The sequence below is a fragment of the Alnus glutinosa genome, chromosome 2, assembly GCF_958979055.1.
Source record: "Alnus glutinosa chromosome 2, dhAlnGlut1.1, whole genome shotgun sequence".
Taxonomy (NCBI): Eukaryota; Viridiplantae; Streptophyta; class Magnoliopsida; order Fagales; family Betulaceae; genus Alnus; species Alnus glutinosa.
The window spans coordinates 242,172-263,428 of record NC_084887.1 but is presented as its reverse complement, the minus strand read 5'-3'; the positions used below and the strand labels follow the sequence as shown (position 1 = coordinate 263,428).

The following is a 21,257-nucleotide window of genomic DNA, read 5'->3' as shown; positions in this document are numbered from 1 at the left end:
ACAGTCCAATTCTTCGTCGACTGTTTCTGATCCCATCACTATTTACCACACTATTCATACCAAATTTAACCGGGACAATTTCCTGTCTATTTGAAGCATTTTAATTTTACGTTCAAATTGACGTTTAATATTGGTCTGGAATTGTAAGAAAATTGAATGCACGTCGGACTTAGAAACAATGGGAAAAACCCAACAAAATTTACTAAAATTAAAAAAAAAAAAAAAAAAAAGAAGAAGAAGAAGAAGAAAAAAGACACATAGTAACAAAAACCATTCGAAGAAAGAACTGGGGTAGGACCCCAAACGTCATTGAACACTAAGTCCAAAGGATAACGGAAACATAAGTAGAAGAATTAAAGGGAAGACTATGGCTCTTTGCTACTTGGCACGAAGAACAAACACCCGAAGCTTTATAAGATTGAAAAGGAAGACCAAATTTGGAGAGGACCCAACGAACCACTTGAAAAGCTAGATGACCAAACCGATTATGCCATTAATGAAGGCTAGTTCGCTTACCAAAAAAAGCTTGAGGACAAGTTGACGAGGAGACCGACCCAGGCATAGGATAGAGACCGTTCTTAGTTGGATCGGTGGGGAGGATTGACCCCGTTGCTAGATCCTTGACATAAAAACAAGGAGGGTGAAAATCTATAGAAACACGATTATCTCTAGCAAATTGATTAACAGAAATAAGATTTTTTTTTTGAATTTTAGGGACATGAAGAATATGAGGAAGACGGAAATTATGAAGAGAAGGAAAAAGAGAGGAACCAATGTGGTGAATGGGCAAACCTTGGCTTGATCCAACTTAAACCTTGTTTGGCCCAGTGTATTCCTCAGCACCTAAAGTCAAATTAGCAAGGTCAGAAGTAATATGGGTATTGGCACCCGTATCTTGATACCATGCCGGGTCAACATCATGTTGCGGAGCAGCCAAATAAGCTTGAGCAGGGGGAGAGGAAGGGCCCTGAAAAGAGATGTCAAACCGACGGTAACACTGCACGACGGATATGTCCAGGTTTCTGACAGAGTTGGCACACGAGATGATTGTGTTCAAAATTAGGGCATGATCCAAGAAGACCACGACCACTTCCACTACGCCTCTTGTGTCTACTCGGTTTATCAATATCCGTACCAAACTCAATGTTCGTCCCTTACCGTTGAGTTTGAAGGGGTGTGTTGAAGCACAACTCCACTCAAAGTAGAGTTCTATAATGAAGACTGTTAAAGTTCCAACTCACAGCGTTAATAACAAAGATCCCAATGAAGACAATGAAGAGATCATTCATAGAATTTGTAAAGTTGAAGATAATGATTAGATGAAGAGACCTCACCTCTCATTAATTCATATGTTAGAATATGTATAGTTAAATAGGAGATGAATAGTTGTAGCATCTCATTATTAATGTAGAAGTTGTAAGGTTGTCTACTGGTTAATTATAAATACCAATATATGGATCCCTCAATTGATAGAGAGAAATATTCTGAATTCACATTCTTATACGCCATGATTAAAATAAAATGTCCTATTCACGTTTTAATTATTTTTCCCTTTTGCTAAAGCATGAACAACAATAATACTATATCTTATCTCAAAGGAAAAAAATAAAAATAAAAAATAAAAAGGTAACAACATGGGCGGGAGATAAGTAAGATTCAATGACAAAAATATCAACAAGTAATTTGTAATGTCTTTTCAAACTTTTAATTATGGCAATGTCTATTTTTTTGTGCAAAAATAAATTGATAAAAATACAATTGGTACAAAATTTAGAAAAATAAATAAAATTAAATAGAGTAATGAGGTGCACAATAATATTGGAGTTAGCATCAAATGGCTTACTGATGAATAAAGGGAGACATCAAAAACACGAACAAGTACGTGCCCCCCAAAAAATGTTACCCCATTGGCCATTGGCCCATTGCCGTGGTGCTGGGGGTATTTTGCCCAAGTCAAGCATAAGTCTCACGGCCATTTGACCCATATATTCTACAAAGATCTCCATGTCCGCTTATTTGATAACTAGATGATTGCAATTCAGATAGTAAATATGGAAAAGTATTATCTAATTATTCTGGCAAGTGTACGAATTGTTCGAAACTTGTTTAGATAGCTCACACATTTGTTTAACAATCCGTATTAGGGTATATCAGGAGTTTAAGAATCCAAGTTACAGTTAAATACTATCATAATTGAATATTGTGACCTAACTACATTTGAAGACTATTACATACTCACAATTGAAGACTATGACCTAACTACAGTTAAAGTTTATCATATAGTCACAATTGAAGACACCTAGTGATTGTAACCTAACTACAGTTGAAGTCTATCACATAATTACATTTGAAGACTATTACCTAGTTGTGGTTGAATTTTATTTGTATTATCTAATTCCACTATAAATAACATCACTCAAAGAAATAAGAACTAACATGTAGCCCTTTGAGCTTTATCATGTGGACGTAGGTTATAGACCGATCTACGTAATTATTTGTATCTATTTATTTATTATTCTGCATTATATTATCTTTAGTGTTCGATCCTATGAATTTCAATTTTTTTTTTTTTGTCCCTTTATTCTCTTGCCGGCTTTGGTGTTTTATGGTGCAATCCAACCGTCCCTTGGTGTTTCGCAGCGAAATTCGATCACCCCTAATTGGTTTACAGTGAGATTCAACCGTTCGTTGCAGTTTTTCGACGTAAGTCATAGACCGAACTAAAGAATTCTGTGTCTATTTTTTTATTATTCCGCATTATATTATCTTTCAATCCGGACAATAAAATTATTAAAAATCTTTATCCGTTCTACATATTGCATGAGCAATGGTAGGGATCATCTTTTTATTTCATTTTTATCATCACAAAGTTTATATATGTAGCTTTTAAAATCATCATTGGATCAAAATTCAATAGTGATCCACCTTAAATTCAATAGTGACTTTAAAAGCATGGATTACTATTAGATTTTGATCCAATAATAATTTTAAAAGTCGAGTAAACTTTAAAAAAATAAAAATAAAAAGATAATTCCTAACCTAATTCCTTTTCATATACCCATTACTACTGGTAGGCTTAGGTCGACTTCCATGGAATATTAATTAGCGTTGATCGGGAGTCACGACAACAATGGGCTTTCAAGGGACCCAAGTCGAAGACCTCGTGTTATGGAAAATGTTATTTCAACGGTTCCAGAAATATAAATATAATTAAATTTTGTGTGGAAAAGAAAAAGGTTTCCGCGTGGCCGGCCGGTAGCTAGCAGTCGTTTGTTGAAAATCTTGGTTTGGTTAAAGAAATTAAAGTCGCTTTTATTTTGAAAAGTCGCTTTATTTTTATAAACAAGTGGAAATTAAAGCGATGCATGAAGAGATCATCTGCGATGCTGCCTGACTGGATGATGATCGATGACCTGTGCTCCGACGAGACCCACACCAATCAATCTATGTACGTTACCGGTATTATTCATGTAATTTAATTGCACAACAATAAACAAAACTATAATCATCCAGTTTGATTACAAATTAATGAATAAGGGCTTGCATTGGATATTGGTGGAAAAGTTATAAATCAAAAAAATGGATCTATCTCCACTAGCTATTCCAATCCTACTCGATCACACTTAGGGTTAATAATTTTTTATATGATTCGGAAGTTCGACACAAATTTAAGGGTCTGACCCGTTTAATTAAATTAATCGAGTTAAAGTTAGCCTATATATATAATTTTATACTCATGCTTCAACATTTTATGGCTGACAATTATTGACATGATCTGCATACTCGACACAAACCAATTTAAACAAAATTAGCGGGTTATATAGAACTGAAAGGTCTGACTCGTTTAATTAAATAAGTCGAATTATGATTAATTAACTTATATAATCTTAAAATACTCAAGCTCAAAGTGAAGCACGTATAATGATTACAAAACAATATTGCAAAATCATAAACCTCCGGCTAAGTTGGAGTAGATGAATGAGAGTATATAGTACGATGCATGAGGCCTTTCATGACTTAATTAGCTTGTTGACTTGGGAAACTCCCCAGCAACAACTGTTCAAACGACCTCCAAAGGCCTATAAATAGACGTATCCCAAACGACCTGCAATAACAAGTTAATTAACAACACAATTCTACTTTCAATTTCTTCACCATTCTCGATCAGTCGATCTCCCCCCTACACAAATTAACTAACACCATGAAGGTATACAAATGGCTTTGTTTTTAACTTGATATCAATGAATCAAAAAGAAAGAAATCTTTTCTTTCTTTTTTTCTAATTGATATTCTTTCTGCAGCAAATTGTGGTGCTCAGGGTGTCCATGGATGGGCAGAAGCGATTTTGTTTCTGTATTATGGCTGGACGGAAGGCCCGCACCAAGGCCATGAAGATTGCAGTTAGCGTTCCAGGTAACAATATATATATATATATATATATATATATATATATATATATATATATATATAGTTTTTATTAATGAGATCGATCGAAATGATAAAAATTATATATATATATATATATATGTTCCATTTGCAGGGGTGGAAGCAGCAAGTTTGAAAGGGAACGACAAGGACCAGATAGAGGTGAAAGGGGAAGGGATTGACACCGTCAAACTTACGACGTTGATCCGGAAGAAAGTGGGGCATGCAGAGATAGTAAGCGTGAAGGAAGACAAGAAAGAAGATAAAAAGCCTGAGGCGAAATGGGAAGTGGTGTGGCCGTACGTGAGTGGTGTGCCTTCCTACTCAATCTACTAGGAGTACCCATGCAATCCTCCTTCTAGCTCCATCATGTAACTATTTATTTATCAATATATTGGGAGAGTAATTTAATTTTCGAGATAATTGCACCGTTGGTCCATGTGGTATGCTATAATTATTTTTCACTCTCTATGGTTTAAAAAGTTTATGGGAGATCCATGTGGTAAGCAATAATTACAAATCGATCTCTGGCGTCAAATTCCGTTAAAATTTTTAACAGATTTCGTCAAATGTCACGTCAGCGCCACATGTCGCCAGGCGACACGTGTCCATCTTAATAAAAAAATATAAATTTATTAAAAAATAAATAAAAATACTTATTTTTTAAAAAAAAAGAAAAAAAAAAAAGAAAACCGGAAGCAACCCAGCTTATGGGGGTGGCCCCGGCGGCACGCGGCCACCCCCAAGTGTCTTGGGGTGCGCCACCCCTTGCTTCCCGGTTTTCTTTTTTTAAAAAAAAAAATTAGTATTTTTATTTATTTTTTAATAAATTTATTTTTTTTTATTAAGATGGACACGTGTCGCCATCTTATTGGTGACACGTGGCGCTGGCGTGGCATTTGACGAAATCTGTTAAAAATTTTAACGAAATTTGACGCTAGGGATCGATTTGTAATTATTGCTTACCACATAGATCTCTCATAAACTTTTTAAACTATAGGAAGTAAAAAATAATTATGGCATACCACAGGGACCAACGGTGCAATTATCCCTAAATTTCCATATATATCGTTTCTCTTCTGTTTCTCACGTGTTCTGGATTTTCAATTAATTTTGCTGCAAACTTGAGATCGAACAACGGACGTTCAATTCAGATGAATTCTGCGATGAATTCATCTGAATTTAAAGAGTACAACTCAAAAATTAAAGGTCAATTCAGATGAATTCTTCGATGTAAAAATTGCCATAAGATATTTCATGTGTTGAAAGCACGTGATAAAAATTTGGAGGTAATAGGAGTCCGTTTGGAGTCTAATTAAATAAAATATGAAAATTGAAATGGAATTATATATTGATCTGGACCTCAATTAAATTAAAGCTTGGGTCAAATGGACTTAGACCGCTTCATGCCATGCGTCAAAACCTTCATCTCATAGAGATCTACATTCTCATAAAATTTCCTGAGGATCGAAGGCTAAGAATGAATCAATAGAATTGGAGTGTGAATAATAATAAAGTATATCCATAGGTTAAAAAAAAAAGGAAAATGATAGATTTACAACACCACCACAACAAGTGCACAACACCCCCTCACATGGAAGTGGAGCCCAGTGTGTGAGGCCCACCTCCATATGAGGAGGTGTTGTGCACTTGTTGTACTGGTATAGTGTAGGAATCAAATCCCAAAAAAAAAATGGTAGAAGCCACTTGATGGGTATGACACCAAGCAAGTGTTGCAACGTGGCACCGCATGGTCACTTGGGGGCCGGTCACTTTCCCCATACAAAAGGAAAAGGGAGTCGTGGGAGAGAGAGAAAGAGCAGTAATTGTGGACCTGCTGATGTGGTGGTGCTCGGTATATAGTATTCGGGGCTCAAATTAAAAGGGTAATTTTTACAAATTGGTTTTTCAGTGAGTTTTTCTTATTTTTCTCTTCGATTATGCGTATGTCCATTTTTTCAAATTAAGTGGTTATAATGCCCAAAAACAAGTTTGTCTGTTTTTTTTTTCTTAGAAAAAACCGTCGGCGATTTTTTCCTCTTTTCAGAAAAAAAAAAAAAAAAAAAAAAAAAAAAAAAAAAAAAAACCTCTTTTAAATGTGAAAATGGAGGAGAGGAGCCTTCTGTTTCCCTCCTCCCCAGTAGGCTGTGGTAGTTTTGTTGTTTATAAATAATTTTCCTTCTCCTTTTAAGGGTCGTCAGCAACTGAAGGGGTTGAAGGGTTGGTTTTTGTCTCATCCTGGTCAGGGATGGAGATGTGGTTTTTCGTTTGGTAAGGTGTAAAGGCGGGTTTGTTCTCCCAATTTGTGGCACACAGTGTCTGATTTCTACGAGGAGTTCGGGATCAACCGTTGCTGTTTTGTATGGCCACGCCAGTGATGAAATCGTTTTGATCCGAGATTTTGGTTTCTTCCATGGATATTCCGGCCTGACAGTTTTGATTTTGAATAGGAGGTTTTGATCCGCTGCTGGTGGTTTGGATGGCCACGCTGGAGACGAAGTCTCTCGCTCTGTTTGTTTCTTCGTAGTTGTTTGCAGCAGTGTGGGTCTAGGGATTTCCTCTAGAACGGTGGTTTAGGGAGAAAGGGGTTTCGGCAATTTGGGCATTTTGGATTCTTCGTTTTCGGCGGTGCTGTAACGGTGATTCAGGCGTTTTTTTCGGGTGTGGCTTTAGGGGTAATCAGGGCGATCTTCCAAGAGCGATTTCCGGATTTTCTGAAGTCTGCAAACCGTCGAGCAATTTGGGGAAGTGGGGGAAATGATCCGGCTTGTGCATTTGTAGTTTTTCTTTTTCTTTGTTTGTGTCTGGTTGTTGTTAATGCGGCTACTATGTTGTTTATTTAAGATTAAAACCTGGTCTGCAAAAGCCCTCTCCTAGATCTAGCAGCGTTATATATTAACGCAGAAGTATCTTTCTGTTTGTCTAGGTTTTTGAGTAGCTGTATTTTGTTCTGGTCTTCGTCTATTTGACCTTGGTAGAGGAAACTCTCACCGTGGTGTCTCTGACTTAGTGTATTATGGATTCTTTGTAACCCTGCACATTTGACCAGTTTGGTCTCTTTTCATATATTGAAAGGGATTTCTTCAAAAAAAAAAAAAAAAAAGTTGTTATAATGCCCAAATTAGTATACAAAGTTTAGACTTTAGATTAATATTTTATTTATATAATGTTGTTATATTCAATTTATTATATAAAAAAAAAATTATGATAGAATCATTGTAATACCCGAATAATATTGAGAACTTCACAATAGCGTTATTATAATGCCCGAGAACACTGGAATATTTTAATAATATTTATATCTACGTCATAATAATGCATGCATGAAAATATGAGTAAACGCTACGATAGTTGTCATAATGCACGCCTAAGGGACATTAAGACCTCATAGATATATTGTTACCTAGCTTGTCGAAATAAATAATGAGAATATAGCAAAATGCTTAAGATAATAAAATAATACCTAGGATTATATCCATAACTTGAATTGTATCATGCATGCACTATCATAATGCCATGCTCGCGAAATATTTACAATCTGTAAATATGTCACGTGCTGCTAATTTTTGGACAGAACATATATAGGTATAACAAAATTAGAGGCAGTTAATTTAACTTTTTTAAAATAATTTAGAACTAATATACTGTCAGGCGTGAGCGCACTAAATGCAGTGAATAATAGAATCAAAGAATAAGAGTGGGAGTCCAATTTAGCGGTCTACAGTGAAAGGCAAGCATAATTACCTACTGAGACTTTATACTTAATTTTATATGTGATATTGTTTTATAAATGGAGCATAATTATTTTATGAACTAATATAAGTATTTACTTATGAAGAGTGAAGAGTGAAATGTTTTAAAATGTTTTATTAAATGGTGATATATGAAAAGAAATGTTGTTAATTACTGCATGATTTATGGAAAGAAAGAAGTGGATTTATAATCTAATGATTTTGTGAGATAAAATGGTCACTCACCGTAAAAGGGACACATGGCATTTTTATAGACTAGGTAGGAGGAAGTTCCTTAAACCCAGTTTAGAGGAAAACTCTATCCGTTTTAAGATAGATAAGACACTAAATAATTATTCCACTGCTTACATTATTAATTAGCATTTAGTTTTATAATATGCTAACACCATGACCAATACTCCAAGCCTTATGCAGCTGGGTTGGGCTTCTCATAGGTTATGGAAGTTGGGTAATGCCTAATCACACGCTCATTGGCTAGGCTTAAGCCCAAGGCCCGTTGTTTTTAATTTCTTATTTTTGGTCCCAAACACAGGATTGGACCGACCGTATCCAAGTTACGAATTTACCGAAAAGAAAAGTTCAAATATCATCTACTACTATTAATATTAATTTATTAATACGAACATTTAGGCAAAAATAAATAAAAATAAAAATAAACAAGAACCTTATAATTATATAATGCCAGCACTGATGATTTCACCTACAGAAAAGAAATTTCAGTTTATTGATGAAGTGACCGAACATATTATCGGACAACACAATACATATTTCTGAACTAGACAAATTATTATATTAACATCTTAAAATAAATATAATATTATAAGATTTAGTAATGCTAGGAATCTTCTTTTTTTATATCATTTTAAAATTGATGTGGCTTTTAAAATCACTATTAATTAATTTATCTAAAATTTAATAATAATTTTAAAACTGATTTAGATTTTAAAATTATTATTAAATATGTAATAAATTATTATTAAATTTTGATTCGATTGTAATTTTAAAAATTATTTAAATTATAAAAATTAAAAATTAAAAATAAAAGGCGTTCCTTACAGTAATTCTGCAATAAATCTTTCCCTTGCTTCTTTGAATTCGAGCCATTCTGTTTTTTCATCTTGCAATGATTCCCCACTTTCTTATATTTCTCAAACAAATACGTGGATCATTGATATTGGAGCTACTGTTGATCACATATATCAACTCCATTTCTTTGTTTACAACCATTACATGCATCTACAATTTCTACACGAGTCAAATTACCAAATGGACAATTTGCCAATGTCACTCACATTGGAATAGTCAAACCTTCTGAGCATCTAATTCTTACAAATGTTTTTATGTGTACCATCTATTTCGTTTAATTTACTTTCTGCTAGCAAGATCATCAAAACCCTCAACTATTTTTTCATCTTTCTTGCTAACTATTGTTTCATACAGAATGTGATATGCCACATCGCCTAGGAATGAAAATATGCTTATATGTATAAACGCATCTTTCTTGACACAACACGTTTTAAAGCCGTGATGGCCATGAACCTATCAGAACGTACTCTGCAGTTAAGCGTACTACTACGAGAGTAGTATCGGGATAGGTGACCTCCTGAGAAGTCTGGTTCGGGAGAGTCAAAAAAGGACAATATTGTATCGTTTGAGGTGGGTTGTTATACAGAATCTGGTAGCATGAAGGACGATTGGAGTGAGTAAAAAAAAGGATGGACTATACTAATTGCTGCAAAAACTTGAGCTACATCAACCGGCCGCCACTTCTTATTTCAGAAAATCCAGTGTCCATATGCACATCAAAGTCTTTCTCTTTTTCCCATTTTTCTACTTCTGTCAAGGATGTTAATTTGTAATGAGATTTGGCATTAATTATAAACTGGGCCATTTATCTCATTCAAGAGTAAAATTGTTGCAATCTTTCCATTCCTCAAATTTCATGTGAATCAAATCCAAGTTCATGTACTATATATATATATGTCCATTAGCTCGACAGAAAGACTTTCATTTCCTGTTAGTTCTTCTTCACATTCAACCTTTTGATTTGATCCCTAATTGCGACATATGGGGTCCATCTTCTACTAGTTACAGGAATGGTTGTCATTATTTTCTTACTATAGTCGTTACACTTGGGGTTCATTTTATGAGATCAAAAGATCAAACCAGATATTGTACGTATTCGATCAATCTTCTTTTTCACTTAATTGAGACTCAATTCAATTCCAAAATCAAGGAAGGTTTTGCGATCTGATATTGGTTACGAATTCAACATGCATGCATCCAGGCTGTGAGAAAGGCCCAGTCAAAAGGAGAGAGCATCAGGCCTTTTCGCTTGGATGTTGCTCTTGCACTTGCACTAGGAGGATCGGAAGAGGAAGCTGCACGCCTGGAGAGTGGAGAAAGAAAGGTACGTAATGCGGCAGTGGCCCCAGCAACGGCGATTGATGTTATTGTATCCAATGCTTTGCATGCGCTTCCTGTCCTGATGGAGAACTGATACATGGGGACGTTTTACCGTCCCCCATCACTCTCTTTCCACATCAGATGACATTTTTTTAATTTTTTTAATTTTTAAATTAAAAAGAGGGTGATGGGGATAGTAAAACGTCCCCCACAAATCATTTTCCGTCCTGATGTAACTCTCCTTATACTCCCTCGCTGAGGCTTGCTACACAGGGGACACTCATCCGTCCTCTGTGAGCCTTTTTTAATAAAAAATTAGTTTTTTTATTAAAAAGTTGGTTCTGATGTCACATCAAAGTCAACTTTTTAATAAAAATTCATTTTTTTATTATAAATGGGTGATGGGGGACGGATGAGTGTCCCCCATCAAGCATTTCCCCTCCCTCGCTAGCTCTACACTACAGTATTGATAGCAACCTTCACATTAATTATTCAAGAGAAATAGCTCATAACCCGCGCATTATTAATTATAATTTAATTCTAAAACTTAAAAAAAATCTGCATTGCACATAGAACATTGCATGGATATATAAATCACATAAAGTTTTACTATCAAAAAACTATAATTTTAGTTTTAATTCATATAAATTAAAATATTCTCAGATGTGTAGTTTAAAATAGAAATAAGTGTAAAGAGAAAAAAGTAGCAAGAGAAAAACCTGAATTCTGATTATCAAATCATTAATAGTAGAATTAATAGTAAGAATCTCTAATATTGTTAGTGTGATACGTATTACGTTTTTAAGTTAGAACTTGGATTTTATATGTGTGGGTGTGTGTGTGTGTGTGTTTGTGTGTGATGATAAAGAAAAGTTTTTAATTTTAGATTTTTTTAAAAAGATTCTCACCGCTTAATGTTATAATGCGAAAAAAAATTTATTTTGATCTCATGAAGATTCGCACCCATGATATTTTCATTTAAGCACAATAAATTTATTAAAATCATGACAAAACTGGTTCAACATTTAAAATTCACCAGTTTTTTTACTTAAAAGACCGATTCAATGTTTAAAAATAGAGAAATGATTAAAACACTCATACTACATGGGTCCTACTCCATTGTACCTTGGTGTTGTGTCATTGTTGTGTAGTATGAGTGTAAGGATCACTCCCCTTAAAAATAATGGGTTCACGCCACATGTCACAATTTTAAACCAACTCTAAGAGCATTCACAAACAGCTTCCCTAAAGGAGATCTGTTCCCTAAGTTTTAGGAAAAATTTCAAAAAAGTTACAAAAACCCTTCCACAGCAGCTTCCCTATTCACTTTCCATTCAATTGTTTATTCCAAAAATATATTATCTCTCTCTTACTTTATTTTCGTTTTCCTACTTTTAATTATAGTAAAAGTAAAAAAATAATATTTTAATAATATAGGGAAAAATGAAAGGAAGTTGTTGTGAAGTGTTTTTTTGATAGGTAAGTAAAAAGTAGTTTTATTTCCTATATTTAGGGAAAACGGTTGGGAATACTCTAAGATTTATTCTCCGACTTTCCTATCTCTCCACTAAATGCTACACAATACATCTACAATTTCTACATATCGTTCAAAAACATGGGGCCATGCGATATTACCAACTTCTTTTCCCTTTAAGGGCATTTACAGTAACTTCTCTAAAAGCACTAGTAGCAGATTCCCTATAATGGTTCCCTTCCCTATATTTATGGAAAATTTAATAAAAAAACATCAAAAATTGACCCACAATAGCTTCCCCATTTTTACACATTTTGGTTGGATAGCTACAGTGCTACCCAATTAGCTTCCCAATCAATTTTTTTAATAGGAAAAAATTGGACATATCTCTCATCTTTCACGCTTCCCTCCATTTCTGCTTTCATTTCCCCACTGTTGCTTTCATTTCCCTCCATCTAAAACCCATTCTCTTGCCATACCCTGATGCAATTTAATGACTATTGAATTTGGCTATTGAATTTTTTGGATTTTTTGCATGTTCCTGTACGTCATTTTAAGTTGATGGAATCTCAACAAAGCTCCCCACCACCTGTGTTGGGTATCATCCACAATAAATCAACCCACCTTCCTAGAAACTTCCCTTGAAAAAAAAAATCTCATTCAGAGCTATTTTGATCAAACAATTTAAATGGTCATTTAAATAGTTTTATGAACATAAAAACAAAGATATGAATGGTTGGTTGAAAATTAGTTGAGAGTTGGTTGGTACAAAAAAGTAAGAAAGAGAAAAAAATAATAAAATAAGAGTAAAAAAAAGTATTTAATTGATATAGAGAAAGTTAAGGGAATCTATTGTGAGGTGTTTTTTTTTAGGGAAACAAAAAGTGGTTTTGTTCCCTAAATATAGGGAAAATGATTGAGAAGCTGCTGCTAGTGCTCTAAAAGGATTTGTTCTCTAAATTTTAGAAAAATTTTCAAAAAAGTTATAAAAGCCCCTCCACTGCAGTTTTCCTAAAATTTTTGTTTCCATTGTGAAGCACTATTTACTTCTCATTCAATTGTTTATTCATAAAATATATTATATATCTTCTATTTTATTTCTCTTTTCTACTTTTAATTAAAGAAAAATAATAATATTTTAATGATATAGGAAAAAATGAAGGGAAGCTGCTGTGGGGTGTTTTTTGATAGAGAAATAAAAAGTAGTTTTGTTCCCTATATTTAAGAAAAATGGTTGAAAAGCTGCTGGGAATGCTCTACACAACAGCTTCCTTAAAGAAGATCTTTTCCTAAATTTTAGGAAATATTTTAAGAAAGTCACAAAAAGACACTCCCATCAACTTCAATAAAATTTTCTATATCCTGGAATGATCGGTGCTTCCCAATGTACTGTTCATTTTCCAACACATTATTATAATGATAAAAAAAAAATAATTAAAAAAAAAAAAAAGAAAAAAAAAAAAGACCAAATCTCTCTCCTCTCACATCTTTTCACGCTCATTTCTTCTTCTTCGTCGATGTTCCTTTCTTTTTCTTCGTCGATTCTTCTTCTTCTTCGTCCATGGCCATCCGTTCTTCTTCCTCGTCCATGGCCATCCTGCTTCTTTTTCATCGTTTTTTCTACTTCTTCTTAGCTGAAGATGGATTCGAATGAGAGTTCTTGCTGGAGGGTTGTGATGAGAGAGGACAGATCCATAGTGGGTTCTTCTTCCTCTACCTCCAGCAGAGAAAGAACTCGAACCAGACCCCAAAAAAAAATGATTTGAATGAAGTTTACTAGTGAAGCCCCGACAATTAAAACATTATACTCCATAGACTCCTGATTCAATTCACTAGTGAAGCTCCTCAATCTATCTACAAAACCTTGAAACCTTAAAAACCCACATCCATTTTCCTCACAACTCCTGAAATTCTCGTTAATCAGCCTATACCCAAATGAAAAATCCTTTCCAAAACCAAGCTCTCAACCAATTTGAGAGCAGAAGGAACTGAAACTTCGACCCCAACAGCTGGAAAACAAATACCCGTTTGGAGTTTTGGTTGGATATATGACATTGCAATGGTGTATTGGAGACGCAGGCGGGTTTGAAGAGATATGAGAAGAGGATTGAGGGGAAAGAGGTGGCTGAGAGTGTTGATTTCCTCTGATTGATTTCTCTGATTCCTCCGGTTGATTTCCTCTTAGCTTGAACCAGCAGTTGAGATCGGTTGATTGCTCCGGTTGACAAAAGCTCCTTTTTCTTTTTGACTCACGCCAGCAGTTGAGATCGAAAAATCATAAGTCACGATCTAACATCCCCAAATCTCTGCAACACTCTCCATGGCCACCATGACGAAGAAGATGAGCGAGCGAGAAGACGGAGACAACGAGAGAGAGAAGAAAATAAATGAATAAAAACACAAAACAAAAAAATTAAAAATAATATTTTAATGTTACAGGAAAAAGTATTGAAAAGTTACTTTGAGATATTTTTTTAACGGAAAGTAAAAAATAGTTTTATTCTTATATTAAGAAAAATGGTTAAAAAGCTGGTGTGAATACTCTTAGAGCACTAATAACAGTTGTCTTAGGGCTTCATCCTATATAAAAACACTTCGTAAGAAAAAAAATAAGTAGTTTAATCCCTTAAATTTTTCTTATGCTCCGTTTGTTTCGACGTAAAATGGTTTCTGTCGTAAAATATTTTCGATGAAATCAATTTCAAAAGAAATTATTTCTTCGAAAATATTTTTCAGCGTTTGGTTCGCACGAAAAAATTACGAAAATTGAAAATGTAAATGTCGCCGGAATCCGGCGACGACCGGTCGCCATCGCCGAAATCTGGCGAGCATGTTTGGCCGTATCCGGCCAAAATTGCCGGATTCCGGCAAGACACCTCTGGGCCCGGTCAGATCCGGCCGGATCCGGTCATTTTGGCCGGATCTCGGCAGGATCAGTGGCCAGATCCGGTCAGATCAGGCCGGATTCCGGCCATTTTGGCCAGATCAATGTCCGGATCCGGTCATATCCGGCCAGATTCCGGCCATTTTGGCCAGATCAGGCCGGATTCCGGCCGGTTTCTGTCCATGACCGGATTCTGGCCAAATTCCGCCGGCATTCGACGCAGTTGCCGGATTCCGGTGGCCGGCGGTTTTTCGGCAGCCGGCAGTATTCCGGGGGTCGGATTCCGACGCCGGCATTATTCTAGTGACTTGATGATGCCGGATTCCAGTGCTGCCTATTTTTGAACGACCAACTATTGCCGGATTCGACCAGTCAGATATCAAACGTGCGTGTAAAGACGAAAAACATAATTTTGGAAAACGATTTACGGTTTTTAAAACAGTAAATCGTTTTCCAAAAATTAAAGAAGGTTTTACGGTCAAACAGAAAATGGTTTTCGTTGACCGTTATTTTCCCCCCTACCAAATCCCGTAAAATACCGAAATCATTTTCCGAAAATCATTTTACGCCGAAACAAACGGAGCATTAAATTAGGAAAAATAGTTAAAAATCTACTGTTTAGTGTTCTTTTATATATATATATATAGAGAGAGAGAGAGAGATCTTTTATATATATATATATAGAGTGAGCGCTCAGACCCAAAGAAGGGCCAGAAAACAGGGGAGTAATATTACCAAAAGAAATAGGCAATGAGACTCTTATCAGGTCCTGCCCTTTTCCTCCTGTCATTTCTTCTATTCTCTCTACTGCAGAGATCTATCTTTGCTCTACTGCAGAGATCCACCTTTGCCAACAAAAAGGTAACCATTATTTTATATGCATTCTTTCTTCCAAATATATATATATAAAAAAAGTAATACTTTTCCATGATTTCTTGTAGTCATATGTGGTATACTTGGGAGCGCATTCACATGGCCCAGAACCCTCTTCCATTGATTTTAATCGAGCAACCGAGTCTCACTATGAGTTTCTTGGATCGTTTCTGGGAAGGTATACTGTCGTATATAGTTAATTACTGAATTAGTTTCAGCATCTTTCATTTCTTTCCTTACATAATCTTAATGATCATGCAGTCATGCTATGGCGAAAGAATCCATATTTTACTCATACACAAGGCACATCAATGGTTTTGCTGCAACATTAGACGATGAAGTAGCAGCTCAGATAGCTAGTGAGAAATCCGTGTCTCCTTGGTTCTCTTCTCTTCTGCTCGAGTTGCTTATATATATACATATATATAACTTGTCAAAATGCAGAGAATCCGAAAGTGGTGTCCATTTTCCTCAACAAGGGAAGAAAATTACACACAACTCGTTCATGGGATTTCCTGGGACTTGAGCATGATGGGGTGATTGGTAAAAACTCAATTTGGAACAAGGCAAGATATGGGGAAGATACAATTATTGGAAACCTTGACACAGGCGAGTAGTGTTTAATTTCTTCTTCGACTTTGAACTTTCATTTTACTTCACTCTCAAGCCCACATCATCTTTTACTAATTTGTTCAATCGATCCTATCTATATAATTTGAATTTGGACCTTTGACTTCGATCTACTTGCACCAATACAAATAAGATCTTTAATTATCATGAAATTGTTGAAACCATGGTTGATGGGTGGGTCAGAATGGAGAATCGTTCCCTTGATAGCAAAAATTGACCAGTCATAATTTTTTTGTTTATTTTTTTTCTTGCAATATACCTCAATATCAACAACCAACCAATAAAAAAGGGAGAAAAGAAAAGAGTACAATAATTCAAGTTTGGCATAAACAAAATGGGAAAATAGACAAACTATATTGATGGAGAATCTGGTGGAAGTCGATCACTTTTAGCTGTTTAGAGGAGTGTGGGGTTTAAAGCAGCTCTTGGGTATGGGAGTTGAGTTTGGCGGTAGGAAGAAATGGAACAGAATCATGCATGCTGTAGACAATCCGGATAACATGTTGAAATGGGAATAACTTTTTGATGAATGGGATCATGCTAGGTGTGTGGCCCGAATCCAAGAGCTTTTCTGATGAACACTTGGGACCGATTCCATCAAAGTGGAAAGGAATCTGCCAAAATGACACTGCTGATACCACTGCCTTTCATTGCAACAGGTACTCCCTTCTTTAATCTATGATTATTGTAATTAAGTTTATTGTGGTTCACTAGAGATCATTGAAAAATGTAGCCACTATATATGAATCTATGATCACTCTCAAACTTGAAGGTTCTAATATTTCTATTCAACAAAGTTGACTATATGAAACCTAAGCCACAAAGGTAATAATCTCTTTTTGAATGTGCCCTGTGGGGACTGACTGGTATCCATAAAGCATATTCATTTGAAATTTTCTCCGAAAGCGGTGGTGACACTTTTGTCATTTCATAAATCACAAAAAAGTCATTTGCGTTTCTTTATAGAAGACTGAAAAATATGCGGGATTGGCTGTAATTAGTTGTTTGAATTGGAGCTGCATGAGATCCAGAGACTATTAATGGAGCTCATTTATTTGAATTATCCTCCGTTGACGTAAAATATTTTTTGTCATAAAATATTTTCGATAAAATTATTTTTTAAAAAAATAATTTTTCTGAAATGATTTTTTAGCATTTAGCTCGTACGAAAAAATTACCAACGATGTAAAACGGAATCCGGCAACTACCGTCGGATTTTGGCAGAGTAGATTCTGGCTAAACCGGCCGGAATCCGACTGTACTAGTTAGTTTCAACAAACTCGGAATCTGTTGATCATCGCTGAAATCTGGCCAGTGTCGCCAGTTTCCGACAATCATATACTAAAATTTGAGAATCTTCGGTGGTAAAGTCGAGTTATCAACAAACTCGAGTGCGCGGCGGTGACGAATTCCCACAAACATGCGTGCAAGAATGAAGAGTTTAAATCCAGAAAACGATTGATGGTAAATCGTTTTCAAAAAATTAAAGAGGTTTTTTCGGTTAAATTGAAAATGATTTTCGTTGATCATTATTTTTGCACCTATCAAATACCAAAAAATGTCAAAATCATTTTATGTCGAAACAAACAGAACATAAGTATTTAGTAAGTGGCACGAAAAATTGCCACTTGATTTGTGGACTTATGAGTTGCAACCGGCCTACTCAACCATCGGATGAGAGAAGATTTTAATGGGACTCACTTATTCGAAACTTATTTGAACAGGTAAGTCATATAAAGACGCTCTCTCGATTAAGTGTCGAGGGGTTCAGTGCACTGTGGCTGCGCCTGTTGTCACATAGTAGATTGGGTTGACTTAATATTTTCTAAGATCCCACTACGTACCTTCTAGTCAACAAGTGCTTTGTTAAGAAGAAGAAAAAAACTGCTAAATAAGGAATCTAAAATTAGTTGTCTAGGGGTGCATCATCCATGTGATCATATCTTAAATTAATATATCCATACTATCTTAATTCATTTATTTTTCAAGCCATACAATATTAATTACTCTCTACAGATGTTTTCTAAATCTTTATTAGAAAACAGTGCTTTGTTTTCTAAATCTTTATTAGTTTTTTTAAAAATAAAATAAAATAAAATAAAATTTACTTAATTATAAAGCACCAATTAACTGATATGGCAATTCTTTGTGCCAAATTGGTGCAACAAATTAAGGAAGCTAATTGGAGCAAGATACTTCAACAAAGGGTATGCTACGGTGTTTGGTCCAGTAAACTCCACCTTGGACACACCTCGCGATAATGAAGGCCACGGGTCTCACACGTTATCAACAGCCGGTGGTAATTTTGTAGCGGGGGCCAGTGTGTTCGGGTTTGGCAATGGGACAGCAAAGGGTGGATCCCCAAGAGCCCGGGTGGCAGCTTACAAGGTGTGCTGGCCTCCGGTGGGTGGGAATGAATGCTTTGATGCAGATATAGTAGCAGCCTTTGATATGGCCATCCATGATGGCGTTGATGTTCTGTCTGTATCACTGGGAGGGCAGTCTACTCCCTTCTTCAATGACAGCGTAGCTCTTGGCTCCTTCCATGCTGTTAAGCACGGCATTGTGGTAGTTTGCTCAGCTGGGAATTCTGGACCTACTCCTGCTACTGTCTCCAATGTTGCGCCATGGCAGATCACAGTGGGAGCCAGCACCATGGACAGGGACTTCCGCAGTTATGTTGTCCTTGGGAACAAGATGCGCTTGGAGGTAACTCATTAGTTTTTACTTTTGCAAGTTTTTTTGTGTGTAGTTAATTAATGTGTAACGTACCCATTGTTTCATTTTCCTTTCTTACATATATATATATTCTTACATATATATATATATATATATATATATATATATATATATATATATATATATATATATATATATATATATATATACAATTTAAGTTTATTGACTTTGATATGAAGGGACAAAGCTTGTCATCTACAGCCTTGGCAAGCAACAAGTTCTACCCACTTATTAGCGCTGCAGATGCCAAAGCAGCCAACGTATCAGCTGAAGATGCGTAAGGATTATTCTCCTTCTATATATCATGCAAAATTTATTAATATTGTTTAACACAACACAATCATGTAAATTATGTGAAATGTGTTTAATCAACAAGCTGATCTAGCTTGGTTATGCGCGCAGTCTGCTATGTAAGAATGGAACTCTTGATCCCAGAAAGGTGAGGGGAAAGATCTTGGTCTGTCTTCGAGGTCAAAATGCAAGAGTCGACAAGGGTCAGCAAGCTCTACTGGCAGGAGCTGTGGGGATGGTTCTTGCCAACACCGAGCTTACTGCGAACGAAATTATTGCTGATGCACATGTCCTCCCTGCTTCCCACATCAATTTCACCAATGGGGTCACTGTCTTCACTTACAGCAATTCAACCAAGTAAGATGACACGCCAGTAACAATATTAAACTTTATATTAGCCAATTAAAGGGTAGCTTAGCTCATGGAGCCTAGCTATTTTCTCTTAATATATAGAGAAATTTCAATTTTGACAGGTCTCCAAAAGCTTACATTACGCATGCAACCACAATTTTGAGCACAAAGCCAGCACCTTTCATGGCAGCTTTCTCATCCAAGGGACCAAACTCCATAACGCCTGAGATCCTTAAGGTTTCCTTTACATCAATACTATTAGTGTCTTTCTTATTTGCTGGGTCAAATGTGTGGATTATGTATTCTATAGTAACTGTTGTATGTTCAGCCTGATATTACTGCACCAGGAGTTAGTGTCATAGCAGCCTATACTGAAGCACAAGGTCCAACAAACCAAGTATTTGACAAGCGCCGACTTCAATTTAATTCGGTATCAGGCACTTCAATGTCATGCCCCCATGTAGCTGGCGTTGCGGGCCTCCTTAAAACCCTCTATCCTACTTGGAGTCCTGCAGCTATTATGTCGGCAATCATGACAACGGGTAAGAGAGCAAGTCTAGTGCCTGCATTGCATGTTATTTTACCAGGAATCCAAGTCCTTCCACTCCCGACAACGTACGGAGATTACAAATTTTGGGATCTTAAAGCGGATGGTTCTTAATTATTGTGGGTCTAATTTTTCCAATATTCTTTCTTGACCTTGCTTTTCTCAAATTTTACAGCTAAAATACAGGACAACAGCAGGGAGCCACTGCTTAATGCTTCTCACTTTAAGGCAACACCATTCAGTTATGGAGCAGGACACATTAACCCAAACGGTGCTATGGATCCGGGGCTGGTTTATGACTTATCTGTTAGTGATTACCTTAGCTTCATATGTGCTCTGGGATACAATGAAACACAAGTGTCAATGTTTTCAGATAGCCCCTATAATTGCCCCAATCCTATCACTCTCACGAACTTCAACTACCCTTCAATCACAGTCCCTAAACTAGCAGATTCCATCACAGTGACCCGAACCTTAAAGAATGTAGGTTCCCCAGGAACTTATAAAGCTCGTATCCAAGAACCAAGTGGAATATCAGTTCTTGTCAAGCCCAAGAGCTTGAAATTTAAGAAGGTTGGTGAAGAGAAAAGCTTCAATGTTACCCTGAAGGTTAAAGAAGCCAATGCCGCTAAGGACTATGTATTTGGAAATTTAATATGGTCAGACAAAAAGCACCATGTGAGGAGTCCGATTGTGGTGAAGGCAGCCTAGAGAAACTGATGTATTCGAGCTAATTCTATGTATTTCTATATTTGTCCCTCAAGGATCGATATTGCTTACATTAATAATGTTTGGCAAAGTAGGAATTGAAAAAAAAAAAAAAAATCATATTTCATAATCTTTTGACCATTCAATTCACTTTCTTGTTTCCCATATTATATCTTG

The 21,257-nt window shown here is 35.8% G+C and overlaps 2 protein-coding genes across 2 annotated transcripts; both read left to right on the top strand.

Annotated features, from left to right (window-relative positions):
* The first annotated feature begins 4,084 nt into the window (after positions 1-4,084).
* LOC133861860 (disease resistance protein Pik-1-like) lies at positions 4,085-4,848 on the top strand. Its single transcript, XM_062297676.1, has 3 exons — positions 4,085-4,207; positions 4,302-4,413; positions 4,541-4,848. The coding sequence occupies exons 1-3, from the start codon at positions 4,202-4,204 to the stop codon at positions 4,759-4,761; spliced, it is 339 nt and encodes a 112-aa protein (XP_062153660.1). The 5' UTR covers positions 4,085-4,201; the 3' UTR covers positions 4,762-4,848.
* Positions 4,849-15,639: 10,791 nt separating this feature from the next.
* On the top strand, positions 15,640-21,226 carry LOC133860898 (subtilisin-like protease SBT5.3). The gene is made up of 11 exons (XM_062296555.1): positions 15,640-15,802; positions 15,883-15,992; positions 16,076-16,173; positions 16,259-16,423; positions 16,989-17,103; positions 18,619-19,153; positions 19,363-19,460; positions 19,586-19,831; positions 19,948-20,062; positions 20,154-20,367; positions 20,548-21,226. Exons 1-11 carry the CDS (start codon positions 15,692-15,694, stop codon positions 21,081-21,083), a joined length of 2,343 nt encoding a protein of 780 aa, XP_062152539.1. The 5' UTR covers positions 15,640-15,691; the 3' UTR covers positions 21,084-21,226.
* Positions 21,227-21,257: the final 31 nt, after the last annotated feature.

Excerpts from the sequence above, each read along its gene's own strand:
- LOC133861860 (XM_062297676.1), top strand. Across the intron at positions 4,414-4,540 it reads GATTGCAGTTAGCGTTCCAG|GGGTGGAAGCAGCAAGTTTG; the intron begins GTAACAATATAT and ends TTCCATTTGCAG.
- LOC133860898 (XM_062296555.1), top strand. The coding sequence starts at position 15,692 with ATGAGACTCTTATCAGGTCCTGCCCTTTTCCTCCTGTCATTTCTTCTA. Across the intron at positions 16,424-16,988 it reads TATTGGAAACCTTGACACAG|GTGTGTGGCCCGAATCCAAG; the intron begins GCGAGTAGTGTT and ends GGATCATGCTAG. Across the intron at positions 17,104-18,618 it reads ACTGCCTTTCATTGCAACAG|GAAGCTAATTGGAGCAAGAT; the intron begins GTACTCCCTTCT and ends CAACAAATTAAG.